This window comes from Strigops habroptila, chromosome 3, assembly GCF_004027225.2.
Source record: "Strigops habroptila isolate Jane chromosome 3, bStrHab1.2.pri, whole genome shotgun sequence".
NCBI lineage: Eukaryota > Metazoa > Chordata > Aves > Psittaciformes > Psittacidae > Strigops > Strigops habroptila.
In genome coordinates, this window is record NC_044279.2 from 13,533,739 (window position 1) to 13,555,379 (window position 21,641).

Here is a 21,641-nt window from a genome sequence, read left to right on the forward strand (position 1 = left end):
ACCTATGCTCAATACTACAACTAAAAATGAGTTTAAAAATAGAGAAAAATATCCTAGAGGTGTTACTTAATTTTTGCAGAGGACATAAAACAATACATCTCTTCTCAAGGCAGTTAGTGATTCATACTACACTCAAATACAAAGTACATTCAAATAGGATTCAAAGTAGCAGAGAGGCAATTTAGCATCCCTGTCAGGATTCCTTGGCAGAGCTGACTGTGAAGGAAATTCTCTTGTATTGGTAAAACCTCCAAATTAGTTTTATATGTTTATGACTTTCAGTCGCCACACCAGCAATATCTACAGCGCATTTGTGAAATCCTGGTCTCAATTAAAGATGTAAAATTAACCCTGTGAAAAGAATTGTCGGTGTCTGAAATGAAGATGCCTGGCCAAAACCACTTCTGTTTTATGGCCCTCTTCCATGTACGCTCTTCAAATAGCTCTAATCAGCCTCTCCCTCCATTCAGAAGACTGTTGAAAACATAAAAATTAATTTTAAATTACACAGGCTTTGAGCTGGCCTTTTAATTTTCCAGTTCTTTCCAAAACTCCCATTTTATGTACATCGTTGCCTTTAGCTGCCCATGCATGTGCGCATTGGTTCTACATCTTTCAATGAATTTTCGACACCCACATGATTCCAAGATAATGCAAACTGCACCATGTTGTTTCTTACAGCAATTTTATAACCAAACTACCCCCAAAGAAATGAATTCTATTCCCTTCATGATGACTCAATTTGTTAGATACACTTTCCTGAGACTGGCTGGTCCTTGCTCCAGGCTGCATTAAGTCTAGAGGATACATTGTTCACAAGTGATGTTTTACAACCAAACTAGCATTTGTCAATGGTGACAACAAAAAACGGGACACAGCTAATAAAACAAGAGAAGAAAAATGAACCTTGTCTCTATTTCATTGTAGGAAATAAAAAGAGAATGATGCCAGTTTGACAACACATTTCTATTGCCTTGCCTTTCCAATTTTTTAATGGTACTTCAAATAACTTGGAGTTACACTGAGTCAAGAGACTTTCCCTTGCAAACTACTGAAATAACCTTTGGCTAGCATCTATAGCTTAAAAGACTGGGATGTTCCTGGGGTGCTCTTCTATGGCCCTATTTCCTTGTTTAAAAGCCTCTCTGCTGAACATCAAACTTTCAGAGCACACCTACATCTCCACAGCTGATGCAGCCTCGATTCAAAGCCTGCAGTCTCAAAGCCTGCAGATGAGCCAGCCTTCACTTACCAGTTCTCTGGGACCATATGGCTCGCAGAAGGTGACAGCGTTGCCGTGCATTATCACACCGCACTGCTCTCCAACCTCGCAGTTGCTGCATTCAGACCTGCAGGAAGAACACACCATGTTCAAAATGGAAATCAGAAACGGTACATTTGAGACCACATTGGGCTTGTAAACTGCAAAATAAGACTGTTACATCTTGGCACTCAGACAACTGGACTGTTTTGTTACAATGGTGTTGACTGTAAAGGCTGAGCAACTGTACATTTGAAGTACTAGCACCAACTCTTGAGAAAGCCCCTTGTGAATAAGTACTTGCTCTCTGCACACTGTCATCCCTTCAAAAAAGGGGGGAGAATCCCTGCTTGTCAACTGTGAAAACATCACACCCTGGGAAACCAAGTTGAAGTCTTACGTGCATAATTTACCCTAACATTACTCTTCTTCCAAAATCCTTACTGCATATTTGATAGACCGTATCTAAACCCACCACTGCAGAGTTACCATACAGGAAGCTCAGGAGAAGGGGTTAGGATCAGCCTCCGTCCTGCCCATAGAGTTATTTACCCGAAGAGCAGACTTGAGACTGCACACCCTACCCAAAATGGGCACCAAAAGGCCCCTATAGCCCAGCTGCTGTAACACAGGTCTTGCTGCTGCTTTCTACTTGTGTTTGTCATACCCTGTATTCTTAGTAACAGAGAATTGCCTTTCTGTTTACCTTTTAGGGGAAAAAGTATGAAGAAAATCTCAGAGAGTCTCATAAGTGCTGCTAAGCCAATTAACTGCACATTTTCTGATATTTCTTGATTTAACATGAAAAATTAATATGAAAAAAATGCCCTTTGTGGGCAGCCTGGCTGTGGAGCAGAGGGAAAGGGTATCAGCTTCAAGGATAGGGGTTATCTGCTCTTGGTATGAGCAGCAGGTTTTAAAAAAACTATGGAGATGCTCCCAGCCCCTGAGGAACTGCCTGCACTGGGGCTGAACAACATTGCCTTTGGGCACCCAAAGCTCAGCTTTAACATCAAACCTACAGGCAAACGTTTGCTCCCGGAGCAACACCATTGTAAGTAAGAGTGAACTCACTGCAAACCTTCTTATTTCTTGCTGATTTTGTCTGTACTTTGATAACCGGTATTATTAGAGCTTTAATTGCAATGGACTTATGTAAGGGGTGTTCAGGAAGTTTTTTCTCTGGTTTCTCTCACACACAGTGCCTCAGACCTGGCCACCCTTTCTGATGTAAAATGTCCAGATTGCGTATATGGGAATATACACATATATAATGTGTATATTATGTGTAATAATATATATTATATATATTATTATATATAATATATATAAAATATAGCATATAACATAATATATAATATAAAATATAATAATATAGTAATATATTACATAATAATATATTATTATATTATATATTCCCATATACACAGTCCATATATAATTTAATAGTGTGCAAAGGTTTGGTTTTCTTCTGTCTTTTCACTCTCTGGCCAATTGCTGGATGGCAGATCTTACAGGAAATCGGATGGAAAGGAAGAAATCCCGAGGAGATAGGGACTTGCTGTCACCATATATGACAGAGTTTTCAATGATCGTAGTTGATAGATAATTGATACATACTGTCAATATATAGTTGATTTCTACACAAATTTTCTTGGGTTTTTTTTTTTTTTCACCTCTTTTCCTAATTTATGTTTCTTGTTTGTCTTTTCATTAATAAGTGTTGTGTTAAACCTCTGCAAGTCTTTCTGTAAACTGCTTGGAGCAGGATTTTTCTATACCTGAGTACCTGAAAATCACCAGCCCACCATGGAAGAGGATGGTAGTGTTGCTGGCTACCCCATGGGGCTGGGACACCTTTTCCCTGCAAGGGCCCTGCATCCAAAAGGTCTGAACAAGGGAGGATAGGCCACTGCAAACCTAAGTAGTGGTTAGAAATAATGTTTAAATTAATTTTTGAAATATATGTTTGACTAAATGAAGCTTCCTCCTGGTCTGCTCCCACAGCATACAAGCTCCTCACCACTGTCCTGGCCTCCGAGGGCAGCCGAGTGTGGGTAACTTTTGGCAGCACAGGTTAACTCTGGGCATTGTACAATACCCTGCACAATACCCTGCAGGCCTGTGCGTGCTGACCTCTGCTGAGTGATAGATGTTAGGATTTCAGATGCATAGATGTGGTGAATAATTGATTGCAGTTTTTATTTTGGGTCTCTTCAGTTGGTCCTGGGTGAATCCTTGGGCTTTCTTACACCCAGGTCCATTACAGAAGTCAAAGATGAATGCCTTATTCCCGCTTTCCAAATCTCTCCCTTATTCTGGGGTTTTATTGAAGGTTGGTTTTAGCTCCGCTTCCTGAAATGAAGTCAGGTGTAAAAAAATCCTTGATTTTTTTCCTGTGTATGCATGTCAGTAAAGTCATTCAGCAATTCACACTAATAGCATTTAGGACTTTGAATTTAAGCAACAAAATTAAATCCTCTAATAAAGTAATGTAGTTCCTATTGACTTCAACGAGTAAATATTTACCTATAGAAGCCACAGTTGGCCTATAATTTTATTTCTCAATACAAGCCAAGAAGAGAGTGTGTGAGTGAACAAAATTGTACTTTAAGTGAAAGTACAGAAACAGGGTTCACGGAGGATGTCTTTTGCCGCTACCTAAATTTCACTTAGTCCCTAAACTCTGATAACTCAAGAACAGAGGGGCAGGAACTAGAAGAATACCTGCAATTCTGTTGCATTATAGCTATTTATGAGAATTATTTTCATTACCTGCCCCTATATTTTGGAATTTTATAGTGGAGCATCTGCCTGAACTCCTGATATGTTCAAAGAGAGACAGATATGGCAGGAAAACTTTGCCTATAAATACAATATAAGTACCATATTGTCCCTTGTGAAAGGTCAGGCTACATAATACAAGAGGTATTTTAATTTTTTGATTCTCATATTTCAATGAATGCAAAGTAATTCAGCTGTTCATTTATTTACTTCTGTAATGCGGACTATGAAATACCGTCTGGAAATCCAGAAACACTGTCTTTCTAATACAGCTGTTTCATCATCACTCATCTTTTCTAGGATGACTCCTTCCATAAGAAATTGGATGGTTGCTGGCAATCCTAATTCAAACCTTTGTGGTCTCTTTGAAATGCATCACCTCTGACAATAAATTGCTCATTACCTTGACAGGAATTCATGAAGAAGAAGAAAATTGATCTGCTGTTCCTCAGATCATCGTCATAGTATTACGTGTTTAGAAATGATCTAATTTGCTCCTCTCCTGGTGTGGATAGGAAGGTTAATTTCTTTTTCATTTATACAAACAGGAGACAGTATTAATCACCTTGGCTGGGTGCAGTTTTTCATATTATCCTTCTCACCTGCCTGGTCTAAAATCTTAGCACATTGAAATCACTTCAGCTTTCTCTTCACAGCTGGTACTCGCTGCCGCTGTTGATGTGTGTCATATTCATCTAGATGTCTTCTCTGCAGACCTGCCATCCCTCTCATCTCTGGCTTAGAGAGTCCCATCTCTCTCTGCTATTGTTCTTCACTTTGCTGAAGGGGAAACATCTGCTGTTTTCTCATCCCTATTTGTCATCTTGTTTCCCTCTACAGTACCTAGTTTGTGGACATTATATTGACTGATGCCTTTTGTGATGTCTGGACTATAATGGAGATAAGCACCTCAAGCTGCCAAGAGATTTTTAAACATAAATCTTTCTGAAGTTTAATCCCACGGTTTTAGTGCAATTTGGAAACCACTTTAGAACTCCTCTCTCCTGTCACAAAGCTTTCCTCCACCTCTTTGCCACTGGATATATCACTCTACCTCTCCATTTCTCATATACCATAAAGAAGTGATGGAACCTATCTCTTGTTGATTGATTTTAAATGCTCAGCTTTTCTTCACGTCATCTTTGAAGAGTATGTCTTCTGTAAGAGATTACTGTTTGGAGTACTAATAGGCTTTGAAAAGAAACAAGGCATCAAGTTGGAAAGGAGAGTTTAGCCAGCAGCAAGCTTCTGTACAGTCTTTCTTAAACGTACTGAATCCCATCCTGTCTGCAGCCCCACTGTTTAAACTGTTTTCTACAGAAATGTACATTAATGCCAGCACCTCTTTACTAATTTATGCTTCTTCTTCCCCACCCCCCCCCCCTTTTGTCTCAACATTAAATCATTTATCACAGATTTGAACATTTTTCTTTCTAGCTTTGTTCTTGTTTGGCCTGTTTCTTACACAGCACCTTTTATATATTCTCCTCAGCAATTTCATGAGGTTGCATGGAGGTAAGATGGCCACAGAAACAGGTGTTCAATGACCTAGACAGTCTTCCAGATACCACCCATATTGGACCTCTTCTCATCCAGCCATTCCCCAGCCCTTCCCTGGCAAGTAGTACATGGTGCAGATTCCCTTTCCCTATAGAGGAAATAAATTAATTCCATGGTTCCTGAGCTTTCTGAACTAACACACTCCTGCCTTTAGCAAGTCTCATGGACCACTAATCACCCAATATATTAGACTTTTCATTGAAAAATGCACTAGAAATTACTGTCTAATTGGTTTCACAAGTCAGCTGTGAACTGCTCAGCATGGCCACTGGTGCTACATTTAGCGTGGAGTAGGAGTCACCTGCCTTAACTTCACAGCTAATACGTGTTAGACATAAAATACATTTGACATCTATGAATGTGTAAAGCGTGTATGTTTCACAAGTCAAAGAGATCTTTGCAAAGTTAGCGGCAAATGATATCCAAGAAATGAGGAAATCTTTGCTTAAGTAAGCAGGCTTGTGCCTACAGGTTGAGGACTATGGAAATAACCATATTCTGACATGATTGCATGCTGGAAGAATATAAAAATTAGTTCAGCACACCGCACAAGAAAATTCTCATGGTGGTTGAGTCCCAAGAAAATGAGAGGTGAGACATCCTCCCATTCCTGCATTCCCAGCACAGAAATCCTCCCTACTTCCTTCTCCTTATACCTGCTCTCCTGCTGCTTCCTCCTTTCATTGTCCTTTCCCACTTTAGCAGTTTCTCCTGTTTTCTTTCAATCATCCAACTGTAATTTAAGTCAGGAATCCATTTCCAGCTACTGTGATTTTTCTGTTTACAAAGAGCCCATCCCAACCTTTCCTTTCTCTTCCCCTTGCAGACCCAGAAACACTCGCAGCCACTCCTTTCCTGCTCCTGAGCCTCTGAAGAAACAGATGGTTGCTGGGTAGGATATATCTTTTAATGCATTTGAAAGAGCAGAAATCCATCAAAACCAGGCAGTGACTCTTGAAATCATACAGTGCCCTTGTGCAAAATATTTATTTGATGTGAGGCCTCTCCCAGTGATGGAGTGACACACAGGCTCTACTGGGACTCATAAAATCAGACACACACAGAAGCTGTAAAATGCTTTCCTTGTGCACTTGGACTGTATGTCTCTGCACATGCCAGAGTGGAGATCAGGAGGAGCGGTACAATATTAATGACATCCAAGCCAGTATTATATAGGATTTGGGAAGAAAAGATGATAGGAAAATACAAACACTTCTCTTTTCATCTTTACACAAATAATGGTTTAAGAAATTATTAGAGTGGCTTAGTGTAACTGGCCCCTGGTGACATGGCACTGCTGGGATATGCGTGCACACAAGGCAGCTGCTATCGCGCACTCCGAGCACAGCAGACCAGGGACCAAGCAGGGATGGAAATACTGCTCTAGCAGTTACTGCAATTGTTTGTGGTAAAGATGGGATTTTAGCAGCTGCCGGGGGAAAAAAAAAAGGCAATTTTAGGGTGGATGGCATAAACTGTTAATAATCCCTGATTTAACTCCCAGTAGACAATCAAATGAGATGAGCTTTCTGCCACTAAGCAGGTCTTCACTGGAGGCAGAGCTACTGTAGAAATCCTTGTGCAGAAAAGCTTATGACACCTCATTACAGTTTTCTTTTATTTGTGCTTCACTTCTATTTAGCATTGCTGAAGATGTTGGATTTCTGGTGTTATTACAGAAAAATCTGTCTCAGGATTGTGGTGAGCTCTGGGACTCCCTGTCCTAGCACACACCTCTCTGCACTCACCCACCAACCAAGATGAGTCAAGGTTATTCCAGGGGGACCGTAACCAAATCTTGGGGACATAAGGAGCAGGAGACTGGGGTCTCTTTTAGTCTGAAATTTCTCGTTGAGACTTCTATAAAGCAAAGACGAATTTAAAGATAAGAGAGTAAAGGATAAATAAATTATGGAGGCTCCCAACAGACAGGCCCTCTGTGAGTTATGAGACATCTGCAGGGAAATAATGCCTCCTCTCATTTCTTTCCATTCAAGTCCATTTAACACACTGCTGCTAAAGCTATCTACCTTGGCAGCTATTCTGTAACCCATTAAGAGTCCTTGATCTATTCATTCTCATAAAGAAAGAGGGTTTTTTTTATATTATAGTATTGCAGGTCCTTAATGCATCTGTCCAGAAAAACATTTAAAGAGATGATACAAAAGGAACAAAAGGAGGAAAAATAAGTAGGCACATATTAAAAAGTGTTACAATAAGTATGTGCAAAAGAAAAATATCCATAAAATTTCATAAACCACAATGTTTTTACGTAAGATGGTGAAACTGTAGAAGACCTGCAGAGATGGAAAACTGTGACAGGCCTTAATGAAAAGTAAAATGAAGTCAGATTTCACACAACATATGTATTTCTAACTAACAAATGCTTAAATATTTAATTTATTGAACAAAATTTAATTGAACAAAAGAATTTAATTGAACAAAATAAACTAGCCCAGTAAAATATTTCTGTGCCTTGTATGAATTAAATCAATAAAATTAATTATATTTATGAAATAGGATTGAAAGGAATAGAAAACTCAGTAACAATCTCATATAAAAATAAGGAGACTCCAACCTTCAAAACTTCATCTTAAGACCAATAGATGTGTTTATCTCAGTATAGTATGACCAATAGAAACTCTCACTATACAGTTTTGTATCAATTTTACATCAGTTTTGTACTACAAGAGACCTATAACTTCCTTTTTTTTTTGACATACATACATTCATCATATGAAATGGTACTCTATCACTGTGATTATTGTGGTGGCAAAATTACTAATATTTAAGATTAAAAGGTCTGACAAAGAGTAATATTTGCTAAAAGAACATTCTGTTTGACTGAAAGCTAACAGCCTGCAATGGGTTTCCAACTCCCCACTTCTGAGCTAAGATAACACTGGGTGTGATGCTTGGTTTTATTAACATTGAAATGATTGGTTTTCCTCACCTCTTTCCTTGTTTTCTGAAACAGTGTATGGGTTGGGTCTCTGCAATCACTTGGCAGAGAACAGGGGAGCAGAGGGGAGACGCTGCCCGAGTGCTCTCTCACTATGATCATAGTTAACAAAGTTTCTGCCTGATCTGTCCTGAATTGTGTTTGCCTTGCTATGCATGTGGAATCCAGAGATCCTTAACTGCCTCTACTGGTTAAAGACTGATAACAACTTGTGCTTGCTGTTTCAGAGGTAGATTGTGATAATATTAATTACATTACTCAGGAGTTCCACTGAATGATAAAACCCCAGCAATTGGGAGCTGCCATATAGAGCTGGGAAGGGCTTTCCTTCCTATACAATACAAAAGTTTTGAAAAAGTTTGCCTCCCACAAAGGCAAGAAAAAAAAATCAACCTTAAACATTTTCAGCAGATGAATTTGTAGACAGAGGTATTTAATTTCAGTTTTTTTTTTTCTTTTAAATACTTTGGAAACATTTGATTTCAGTTTATATGGAGTTTCTGCTATAGCTTCACCAGAAATATGTGCTACATGAACACAAAATTAAAAAAAAAAATAAAAGGAAATAATTGAAAAAAGCAAAGTTTAGTTATTGAAATTCATCACCTTCTCCATCAAAAGCTAAGATTTTAAGAAATCAAAATCTTTATACAAAAACATTTCCTGAGCTCAGCTCTACTCCTTTTTATTTTTGGATTAATTAAAAACTTGAAGTCAATGAGAATTTGTCACTCACTTCAATGGGCTTAGAATTTCTCCATCATTCATTAATCGATTAATTAATAAACTAATATATTTAGGTCCCAATGGAGCAAAACCACACATAAACTTACACCAATGTGAGCTGCGGTATCTAGGAATTAACATAATACAAATACTTCAGCATAATAACTAAAATGTCTTCATTTACTCAAACGCATATAAAGGAAAGCAGAACTCTGAAACTCACCACATGGTAGGATTCAATTCTTGCTGATGGTAAGAGTCAAAGTCATCTCGTAGGATAATGCTGTCACTGTGCATTTCAGCTACAAAAAAAAGAAAGCATTATATGAAAAAAAAAAAAGTAAATCCAGTGTAATCAGAGAATCATAGAATCATAGAATTGTTAGGGTTGGAAAGGACCTTGAGATTATCTAGTTCCAACCCCCCTGCCATCATGCAGTGCTTTCTAAATGTTTCCTTACTCAGAGCTCAAGTAATGTGTTTTAAAAAGAGGAAATTATTTTTTTAAGCTATGTTAGCTACAAAGCAGGGTTTTTTTCAGTTACAGGGTTTTTTTCTTACTCTGGGTCATAGTACCACATAAAATTAAGAAGTGTCCCAATCTATCGCCAAAGTGTGATGGCTATGAAATGATGCAGTCATCATCTTGAGACTGATAGATGTGTTTATCTGGGTATAGTATGACCAATAGATATATTCATGATACACAACAGAATCACATTTCTTATTCTATTCTTTATAGTGATACAGGGTAGAAACATCAGATACTAAGTGTTTTAAGAACTTTTGCTCCAAATTGTTGGTTGTTCTGAATGTTCAGAAAAAAATCCCTCCAAATCCAGATTTTGGAAACACTGGCACAAGGCAAGATGAGATGTCCTAGTGAGTGTACTGCATTTCTAATAGTCAGGGGGTTCATTCTGATCAGTCATAAGCAAAAATCCATAAGCTCATTGGAATTTCTCTGCTGCTGTCAATGGAGCTGGCAGCAAAGGTTAGCTTGTTTAAGGAATATAAACTGAGTTATAGAATCATATAATTATAGAATAGTTCAGACTGGAAGGGACCTTCAAAGTCATCTAGTCCAACCTCCTACAATGAGCAGGGACATCTTCAACTAGATCAGGTTGCTCATAACCACATCCAGCCTGGCCTTGAATGTCTCAGTCTGCAAGATCTGGGCTCCAATTTTCCCCCTAGATTTACTGTATCGTTTACATATGATGACCAAAAAAAAAACCAACCCCAAATCCCAAAACTCTGGCACTCGTATTTGTATTAAAGAGACCCCTCCCTACCAGTACTTCCATTAAATGACTGAAGTAACTGTCACCTGCTATTCAGACTGAGCAAGGATGCCAGAATCTGTCCTGGACTAATCAAATTGAAATACACGGGTTGGCGGGTGCAGGGCTGGAGCTCTGCTGCATGCTCTGTGTCCTGCTTGGAGAGCAGGAGAAGCAGTGCCCTGCTCTGGAATGCACCTCAGAGGTACACTGGGACAAAAACTTCCTCCCAGATTCCCAGCATTGGTGTGACGATGCTGTCGTACACTGGGGGTTACAGGTCATAAAATCATAGAATGGGTTGGGTTGGAAGGGACTTTAAGATCATCTAGTTCCAACCCCCCTGCCATGGGCAGCGACACCTTCCACTAGACCAGGTTGCCAAAGCTCTATCGAACCTGGCCTTGAACACTTCCAGGGATGGGGCAGCCACAGTTTCTCTGGACAACCCGTGCCAGGGTCTCACCACCCTCACAGGGAAGAACTTCTGCCTAAGATCTCATCTCAATCTCCTCTCTGTCAGTTTAAAGTCATTCACCCTTGTCCTGTCACTACAGGCCCTTGCAAAGAGTCCCTCTCTAGACTTCTTGTAGGCCCCTTTAGGTACTGGAAGGCTGCTCTAAGGTCTCCCCGGACCTCTCCAGGCTGAAATCTCAACTCTCACACTCTGTCTTCATAGGAGAGGTGCTCCAGCCCTCTAGTCCTCATGCAAACAGCTGCTTTAATACATAGCTAGGAAGAAAAGCTCTGCAGCATGATGTACTTGCACTGCAAGGGCTCAAAGGCAATAAATAAACAGTAATAAAAGTAACAATGAAAAAACAACTAATCAGAATTAGACATAAATCAATTCACTTTATATGAGCTTCATTTTTATTTGAATTCTCCAGAGCTAGTTTCATATGACCTTACAGATTGTTTATTATAATAAAGTTAGTTATTCTGAGTTTTAGTAATAAGAATGACAAATCACATACCTAGGTGAGGATGTAAGGGAGCTTCTGTCGGGGCTGTAGAAAACAAAGACACACGATGCATGAATATCTTCTACGATCAGGGTTTAATTGCAGCATTAAAAATTGATTTAGCACAAAAAAAAATTGCACAGTACATGTTCCTCTAAGTAAACTATCCCAACAGTTTAATTATGAAAAATATGATATACACGAAAAGTTATAAAAATATAACAGGAAAGAAAAATAAATATTCTCTAATTAAAATAAATAATAATAAATGAAAGACAGAAACAGTTGTATGGCAAGGTAAGAAAGATCACTTCTAGTCTAGGATTATGAGATATTATTAGAAATAATTTGGATTAATATTCAGTAATTCAATGATTGACAAAGAGGGAATTAGGCTGAACAGAAGAAGTAGTCTAGGCAAGGCAAATATGCCACACTTTGACCATTTATACTGCACTGGACAACATTTTACTGGCTATATTGTTGGGAGAAAAAATCCTAGTACTACTAGGGCAACGAGTAACAAATTGACCCCACAAATAACTGAATCAAACACTTATTTTAAAGCACATTTTTACATGCTGAATCAATTCCCCAGTAGGTCTTCCAGGAAACAGTAGAATATTGTTACGACACACTGCATGGGGGGCATGGGTTTAAATGACAAAACTTTATTAAGTAGTCTTCTCCTAACACTTTGCAACAGGAGTCTCAGTGTAATATAATATAAATGCCAGGAAGTCTAGAAGGTGGCTACACAGTGTGCTAGATACTCCTTGGTAGCTACTACATCCATTGCTTTGCCAAATCTTAAATTCAAAGTAAGTTATACCTGTTTCACGGAGGTAAAAAGGGTGCACATAAGCAAACTTCAGGGAAGCAGCTACCTCTTTTGCCTCTCAGTACCCCGCACATACAGCTATACTTCTAGCTGTATTTTGTTCTTTGGTAAATAGAACAATAAAAAAAGACCATTTTTGAAGTCAGGATTCTTTTGAAGATTCTGTGTTTCTTGTTGGGCATTGACCTAAACCATACCAGTTCTCCTGATTTCTTCAGCATATTTGCAAAAAAGTTACTGAAGTACTGCAATTTCTGTCATAACATCTGACAAATTAAAAATAGATTAAACATAAACAAAAATGAATGCAGCAATCTGTGTAGAGCCCTCACACATAGTCATCTGAACAGAAAGTCCAACAAAAATCTCAATAATTTTGTTTTTCTCTTCCTGTTTTCTCCTTAAACACTGGGTTTGCATGGAGGCGTGACATTCTGTAACGAAATTGCCACATTTCATAGGGAAGTTGGTGATTAAGAAGACTGAACAAGAAACAACTGAGATATCTGCAGACCAGAAAAGGATGGCAAGCAGTCTGGATTTAGCTTAAATGGAAACCTTTAACTAACTTACAACTTGGAAGACCAACAGGTTTTACTCCATCCAGTAACCATACATATATATATGTATATATATATACACACACATATAGATAGTGCTGAAAACAACCACAGAACCACTGAAAGCTTTACTGCAGCGAAGAGCAAAGGCATTCCTAAGAGTCTGATGCTGAATAGAAATCGCAGACATGCAGATGTGAAATCTTCTCCTCTTTATGTGGCTTACTTCCTCCATTTCTTTATACAAGAAAATTATCCATGGAGGCATGTATAAATTTCTCTGGAAAACTTCTGAATACTACTTGCACAGAAGAAATGCAGTATTTCCCAGACTGAGCAATGCAAGCTGTTCTGGGTTTTGCCTGTAGGAAAAGTACATTATGGCATAGGATTTGAAATATTCTTGATGTTGTAAGAGGTTGAGCTTAAAATAAGGCCTCTTTCTCTGATGCTCTTACCCCTTTTCATTAGTACAGATCATCCCTAAGGGATGATCCATTGAGAATACACATGTGGCTGAGAGCCACTCTGCTAGTGCTCGTCTGTGAGGGGGGTGGTCGTGTCAGGCCATTAGTTGGCCAAGCAAATTTCATTAGCCTTTGAGAGCAACTCAACTGAAAGAGTCCTTCCTCTCCAACAAGAGCAGTTCAGACCTCAAAAAAATGAAAGACTAGATCGTCATTTATCCCAAGTCTCTTGGCATTGCTCTTTGGAAGAGGCTTTCTGTTGAAGGTAGTCCAGCCCTGGACACACACAGTCACTTTCTGAAGTTATTATGCAAAATTTTAGCATTCAGCCAAAAGACACGCATATAGCACAAACTTGGAACATTTACATTTACTAACCCGTTTGACTTCAGCATTTTTAAAAATATATCTAGATCTTTATGTGATAAAAGAATAAAAAATTATGATGTGAGAATTTTTCCTAAAACAGGTCTTCATTCCTGCTTACCAATGGACTGAAATGAAGGACATTTTGCAGACACATACTAGTGCTACTGATCATTCATTTAAAGTAACTAAAGGTGAAATTAAGCAAACACTTAATGTTGGACAAAAGGTTGTTCTTATAAACAAAGACTTTATGTTGAGGAGGAGTTATGTTTCCCAGATCTTTACAGGATCTGAGAAGCCCAATCAGTTTTGCCTCAGGTATTCTTTCATCTGATTTGTAATACAAATTCCAGAGCTGAATATGACAAAAGGCTGCGAAGGTACCATTTAATGAGTGATAAATCTAGACTTTAATCTCGCTATGAATAATTCCTCTATTACGTTTTATATTTTATTGCAAAACAGCAGTGTGTTGATCTTCCAGTGGTGTAGTTAAGGTCCCCAAAATAACAGAAATTCAAAACATCACACAAAACCAATTGTAGTAAATATTTTCAGATCTGCCTTTTTTATCAATTTATAGAATGACTTATTGTAAATAATATGGATTGTAGAGTAGGCCATATAGCATGTCTGAAATCAAATGGAGTTTCCTTGCATAACATGACAAAGCTAAAAAACTGATACGGTGCAGAGTAGCTATACAGTGCAGATACAAAATGTTTACAATTTAAAAGGAATTATACAATACTTCAGACTGAGAGGGGACAAAGTTCATCTTAGTTCATTTTTGATGATTCACTGTCTTAGATGTTCCTTAGGCATATGGTTGGGCGGTTTTAAATTTAAAATCAATATTTGTGTGGCTCCAAAATGCACCTTGGCTTGAATGAGAATGTTGTATGTTTTTTTTCAAAAAGTAAATTAATTTATTATTTGATTTTTAACTAGCACCCTGAGTACATACAGAGCTTTACAAGAGACAAATTGTGCTAAGCAAAGAATGGAAACAGGGCTCAACAGAGTTCACAAACCGAAAGGCATGAGCAAATACAATATGAGAAAATGTAAGGAAATGCACGATGCTTGCCTTGTAAGACAAGGCTATCTCTTTGGTAAGGAAAAGCACAGAAGAAAGTACACAATACAAAGTGATTCAGAGAGAGAAAGGCCACAGTCAAACTGGAAGCGTGAGAATTTTGAGGAAAGTAATGGGGAATTCAAAAGTCAATGGGGTCATTGTGGGGCTCTGTGTCAATGGGATGAGGGAGAATGAAGGCATCTGTTGGAGTAAAAGGTTAAAATTTTCTGTGGGTGAAGTAAGGCTACTGAAAGGTTAAGCCAATAGAAAAACATGTCCTGTTTTGGTTAAACTGGAAGAGAGGGAAATACAAGAGAAGTGGGAAGGGAATGTCATCTTCAGGTAGAGGAGCTGGACTATAAGGGAAAAAAGATTTGGTGATGGTTCTGATGGCGGTGGAAAAATAAGAACCAAACTCATTAAACATTGTAATGGTTAACTGTTAAGCAAACCTAGCCTCCATTCAGATAAAAAAGAGATAGCATAATGCGAATTAAACACATGTTCCAGCAACATCAACTTGTACTATTGACACCCATATTCCATAGATCAGTGGGTAAAGCATGTGTACAGGGTTAGGTAGGGAATACAGCATAAGAAAACATTCTTAAAACCCACTAGAAAACAGCCTTTTTTTTCCCTCAGAAACCTGAACTTTCTTTTTTTTTAATGTGAAGTGAATTACAGAAACACAAATGCTCAAATGCTCCCAGACAAACACTCTGCTTAGAGTTCAAAAGCCATCAGCCATTAGCTGCTGCTCATCAATGCATTATAAACGAGATGTGAGGAGAGGTATATTCTATTCTGCAGATTATGAAAAAGTCTAATCTTGTCATTAGCAGTCAGATGAAGATGAAAAGGAAAATTAATGCTTTTATTTAGACTCCTGCCAATACTTTCTCTCTACTGGTAAACAAAGTTGCTATTGAATGATAGAGGCTGAACATTCCCCTAGAAAGAGTCAATGTGTTGCCTGAAGGCTGCATTATTCTCACTGACACGTAAGCCAAGGAACAATAAGTCAGCTCTACACTCCAGTCTCTGTTCTGTAAAATACTGCTCTGGTCAAGCCTGAGAGCTTGCAATCTGTTTTGCATTTTTTTTTCAGAGCATTGTTAAATTTTACAAGGTACAAAACACACCTAAAGGGGCTTCCACAAACATTCAGGCAAAAGCTATCAAATAAAAGAGAGTGTCGGCCAGTTCTCAGGATTTACTTTCATATGGAGGCATCTGTCAGACTGTAGGGTGGTTTCTTAACAAAGGAATCCCAATCCTATAATTTGTGGCATTGAGTATGAAATTGTATGAAATTCTGGGAACCATGCTGAAAGGAATGATTTTGCACTAGGAGGGAACAAGATCCTTCATCTTTTCCATCTGTTAGGTTTTACTGTTCTGAGATTCTCCTCTAGTCAGTCAGAACTAAATGACACATCCACAAATCTCCCAGTATGGTCCTTATTCCAAAGAATGGTGCTACTGGTCCAAAGTTACAGAGATTACTGGGGCAATGGTCTCCTTGACCCTTTAGCACCCTACTCGGTCCCGTAAAGGCAGTCAGGATTGCGTGACGTGAGTGCACCCATACCTGCACCAGGAGCTGTTCCTCCCAGCAGGATTGCTGTTTTCATACAGACCTAAACTCTCTTCAGTTCCACAATGCAATGCAGCCAGGCCTGATGTTTTGCCAACTCTATTATAATTATGCTGTTGCTTATTAATATATGATTTTTGTTCTACTCAAGCCAGGAATAAATATGAATCAATCTGCACAATAATAAGTTTACCTTATTTTTCATTTATTTTGCTATTCGATCAACAAGTTAAAGATACTGTTAATTAAAGCTATTATTAATGACAAGAATATAATCAGTCATTAACATGCTTATTTGTCCTTAGAAGTATTTATAAGACATCTATCTTTTCTGTAATTGCTTATACAGTTTTAATTTTCTTGCCTATTTGTGCTGGATTAACCCTTTTTCTGATAATTTTTATGTCTCCTTTCTTCATGTCCAGTAAAATCCTTATAAACTTTAAAGCTTACACTAGTTCTCAAAGATTTCCCTAGCTTCCTAAAATATTGATTATATATGATAAACACACAGATTTTCAGGCAATTATTTTGCTTTCTTTGGACTCTTTCCCTATGGCATCATTTCTTCTTCCATTTACATTATACATAGGGCTGCTTGTTTGGCATTGCCATCCCTTAACACTACGCTTCATCATACTCCAATTCTCTTCAAAATAAGAACTACATTTCCCTTTCACTGCACAAATGCCATTAACTGCATTAGGATTTACTAATGCACATCTGAGGGTGGACAGGCACAGTGAACATGATTTCTGAGATTCCATGCTACTGTCATGTCATCACATATATCCTTTGTACTAGTTATTATGAAGTCTGATATAATCTCCAGTGAACATGCTTATTAAAAAGATATACTGTAATAAATCTATGAAGTTGCCCTGTGATTTTCTTTTCTTTACTTAATATGCCAAATCATTCACTACAGCATTTCAGCATGGTAGTGTTTAGGGCCAGAAACAGACCATAAAACCTCATTTATGTCAATCTACCTTGCTGGTCTGTGTATATATAAATATGATATTTGCATCTAAATCACTTATTCTTTCTGAAAAAATCCTTTGTTTACATTAAACTGTGATTGTCTTCACAGAATGAAAAAACTGAGGTTTGCTTCAAAAAAAGCATCTTATATTTGAATTGGAAAATTAATCCTAATAGTATAAGAGTTATAATAGTGTGCACTGGTTAGGGGCACTAATGCAATGTATGTTGTCTGTTGAAGAAATAAGAACAAAAGAGCAAAGGAGAGCCTCGTGCTGGAATGGATGGGAGGAAGGACAACGGGCAAGAGGGTGGTTGACTATCTGAGTCAAGAAAACTGCGGCTGAGCTAGGAAAGACGAGGCAAAAAATGTGAGACAAGGACCAAGAGAACCTCTGAGAAGCTTGTACATCATTATTGCAGGGAAATCTGATGACCGATTACATGGCTGTCATACACTATCAACTGCTCATGGAACTAAGTCAAACCTGATGTTTGCAGAGTTACCACAATGACATCACACATTTTGGAGAAGACAAATCCAGAAAGTCGCTGAACTGACTGTGTATGAAGCAAAGAGAATTACTGGGAAAATCATGGAAAACATGAAAGTTGTGAGAATGCAGAAGACTATGACAAGATGGGGAAGCTAGAGGCCCTTTCAGGCAAGTGATGCAGGACGCAGGACAACGTGGCTATCGGTGGCTGGGTGGGAGAAGGAAGCACAGGAACTGTCACAGCTGAGCAGCCAGTGAAGGCCCAGGGATGGCATTTTTTATTCTCTACACAAAAGTGATATGCAAATCCCATTTTCTCCTTGTTCACAGAGTCCTTGTGAACTTGGGTACAGGACACAGTACCATAATGACTTATTGTTCTAACCAACATAAGTATTTGTAAAGTTTGATCCGAGGTTAGGTTATGCTCCAAAATTGCAGAAATGTCAAGCAGAGAAGGGTGAAAGAATTACAATTTCTGCTGTTAGCTCTCCTGCTAAAATCTCCTGGTACTGCAAGTCTGAAGAAAAGACTGTCAAAGCCTGCATGGATGGATTTCTGCTCACTAGTCTCTGCTTGCCAAAGTATTTTCTTCTAGCAGGGAGAAATCTTATAGCTTTTCCTATATTCTTCTTGACTATGCTGCCAGTTCTGACACTGATAGTCAAGTATTTCCTTTCCAGCTTGCTTGCATGCAGCTTTCATTGTGCTGGTCATTGCCAGCTCTCTGGCTCTCTGTCATTCTGCCATCAATGCGTCTTTTACTTCCTTCTCTTTTTCTTACTTGTTCTGGCCACCATAGATTGCCTTTGCTGTGGTACGCTCACTATGCAGATCTGCTTTAGAGCATTTCATCTGCTTATTGAGGCTTTTCATCATTTTATGCTGATGACTCTACATATTATTTTTTCCACTCTTGACTTGTGTCAATCCAGCAAGTAGCCTGTGTGAGATATCCTCACCATCCTCCTTAGCACATCCCAAACTGTGATCCTGCCAACCCTTCTGTTCCCAAATTCCCTTATACTAGTCACCTGAACACTACTTTTCCACACCCACATTATGGGGCTACAATTTATCTCCTGTTCCGAACACCAAATTCATTTTGGTAATTTCTCCAGATGTTTTTTCCTTCCACGCTGTAAAAATAGCAACACACACCTGGCCCAATCACTTTCCATCCAGATCATTACATCGCTCACTTCTGATTTCCAGCACCCATATTACTTATTTCTAATTCATTTAAATACAACTAACTTCCCAGCTTGTTAGCTAACATCTTCAGTCACCTCTCTGAATCCCCCTTCTTACTTCCCATTTAAATATTAAAATACTGAAAACGCAAATGCTGAAATAGAAAATAAAAATACTTTTCCCTCATTACTATTCATACTCTATATGAATAACTCAATATATGCTCCTGGCATAATGTTCAACATCTTATTACAAAAGCCATTGTATAGATCATAGGAAAAAAACCCTATGGCCCTAATTGCCCCCAAAATATATATTTTTCGTGATTTTCTCTTGTTTGTTAATATGACAACATGTTTCTAATTTTGAAATATTTATTTTAGACCAGTTGGCCTATGTTTTACATGGAAATATCACTGGAATTTTGTGGGAAAAACTGGATCAACACAGAAATGCCTTTTTCTCCTGTACCAAAAATGATGGATACCTTCTCTACTTCCCACTGCTTTAATGAAGCAGGTTCAAAGCAGTGTACTATTTGTAGATGACAGCTGACAACAGGACATTTATTTTTAGGTTATTCATGAAAAGGATATCTATGAAAAGCTGTGCAAACAATTATATTTTTAAAGTTTGTGTAAGTCAACCATTTTGTTTGACTATAAAAATGATCAAATGCTATAGGTGAGGGGCAAAAATTTGATGGCCTACTTTCACAAAATGGGAAGGCAGGTTCTTCACAAAGACAGGTTCACACAAAAGTGTGAGCTGGATGGTAAACAGAGCTTTTGCTCCAGGCATGTTGCATATTTTGCTTATAGTTAATACCGCAAGAGTTCAAACTCAGCTTGTGCTTTAGATAAAAAATCAAATGTTGGTTGTTACAGCCTGATTTCAGGTAAGTGTATAACGCAACAGGATTTACTTTAACTTTTCTATATTCCCCAGTGTTTAGCAGAGAGGACAGAGAGGTTTCTCAGATAACTAATGGGAAGTATGAAGCCAATGAATCAGTTTTAAGAATGTAAGTAAGATCCTGATACTGTTTTCTGTGAAATAAATTTCATGATGAGTAACACTGACATGCAAGTACAATGCAAAACCACATTTGTGAGATATTTTTAATACGATGGTGACTCTTACCTCCCTGTTCACACAGCTGTTGTGCTAAGGCATCCTTGAATATAACTTGGCCCCTATGAGTAGCTGTAGCCCTGCGAACATAAAAAAGACAACAATAAATAATGTAGTATTTATTTATATATGCATATGCATACCTATATGCATGACTAATCAAATCAGAAGTCCCAATCTGCTTTCTTCCTGTGTTTTTTCTTTCTGCATTCTTTTAAATTCATAAAATAATTTGTAGGGATCATTTCTGTATAGCAGAAGAAAAGCTCCTGAACCCAGACGGCTAGGCTGGTAATAAAAAGCAGTGGCACAGGATTCACAGCAGTGAAAGACATCAGTAAAAGTAGGCACATCACTCTGCCTGAGAGAGCATACTTGTCTTGGTGTAGGACAGAAGAAACATTTGCGGAACTGCTGCCCTGTGAAATTAACAGTCACACAACTCGATAAGCAATAGCAATGGCAGTACTGTTCTATGCTGCTGATAGAAATGTAGAGCTTGAATGAGTGTCCAGAAGTCCTCTCTGCAAACAAAGGGAGAGACAAGTAAGCTCTCTGCCCCAGGCCTCCATCAAACATCTTCAAAAAAAGGAGACCCTACACATTTCTTAGCATGCTGCACTGGGTTTTACTGCCAATTAAGTTGTTCTTTCTTTTAACTTCCCTTATTGTCCAAACAAGCTAAAGTGGACACTGCCTGTCCTCTAACCATTCACTTTCTGAACTATGTACTTTCTGAATGATGTTTTCTTGGTCTTCTCTGGTCTCAGTTTGTTTCTATCTTTGTGAAAGTGGTACACCTATAGCTGCACATTGTTTCCATACTTGAGGTCTGTCCTGGGTTCAGCTATAGCAGTCATTTTTCTCCTTCTTAGTAGCTGGTGCAGTGCTGTGTTTTTAACTTTCAGCTTGGGAACAACGCTGGTAACATTGATGTTTTTAGTTGTTGCTAAGTAATGTTTACTCTGACCAAGGACTTTCTCAGTCTCATGTTTTGCCAGGGAGGAGGGGAAGCTGGGAAGAAGCAGAGACAGGACACCTGACCCAAACTAGCCAAAGGGGTATTCCATACCACAGCACGTCATGCCCAGTATATAAACCGGGGGGAGTTACCCGGAAGGCCCAGATCACTGCTCGGGTCGGGCTGGGTATCGGTCGGCGGGTGGTGAGCAATTGTATCCTCTCCCCTTGTTATTTCACTAATCATTATTATCACTGGTGGTAGCAGTAGTGGTTTTGTATTATACCTTAGTTACGGGACTGCTCTTATCTCAACCCGTGGGAGTTACATTCTTCCGATTCTCCTCCTCATCCCTCCGGGAGTGGGGGGAGGAAAAAGGGGGGGGGAGTGAGCGAGTGGCTGCGTGGTT

At 38.6% G+C, this 21,641-nt stretch overlaps 1 protein-coding gene across 2 annotated transcripts in view; it reads right to left on the reverse strand.

The window, feature by feature from the left end:
• The window catches only part of RELN (reelin), a 287,656-nt gene that overhangs the window by 153,907 nt on the left and 112,108 nt on the right, over positions 1-21,641 (reverse strand). For both annotated transcript variants that reach the window (XM_030480802.1, XM_030480801.1), the window contains exons 4-7: positions 20,281-20,351; positions 11,557-11,589; positions 9,517-9,595; positions 1,253-1,349 (exon numbers count right to left, since the gene is read on the reverse strand). In XM_030480802.1, coding sequence (XP_030336662.1) covers positions 1,253-1,349; positions 9,517-9,595; positions 11,557-11,589; positions 20,281-20,351 — 280 coding nt within the window. The remainder of the gene's footprint in view (positions 1-1,252; positions 1,350-9,516; positions 9,596-11,556; positions 11,590-20,280; positions 20,352-21,641) is intronic.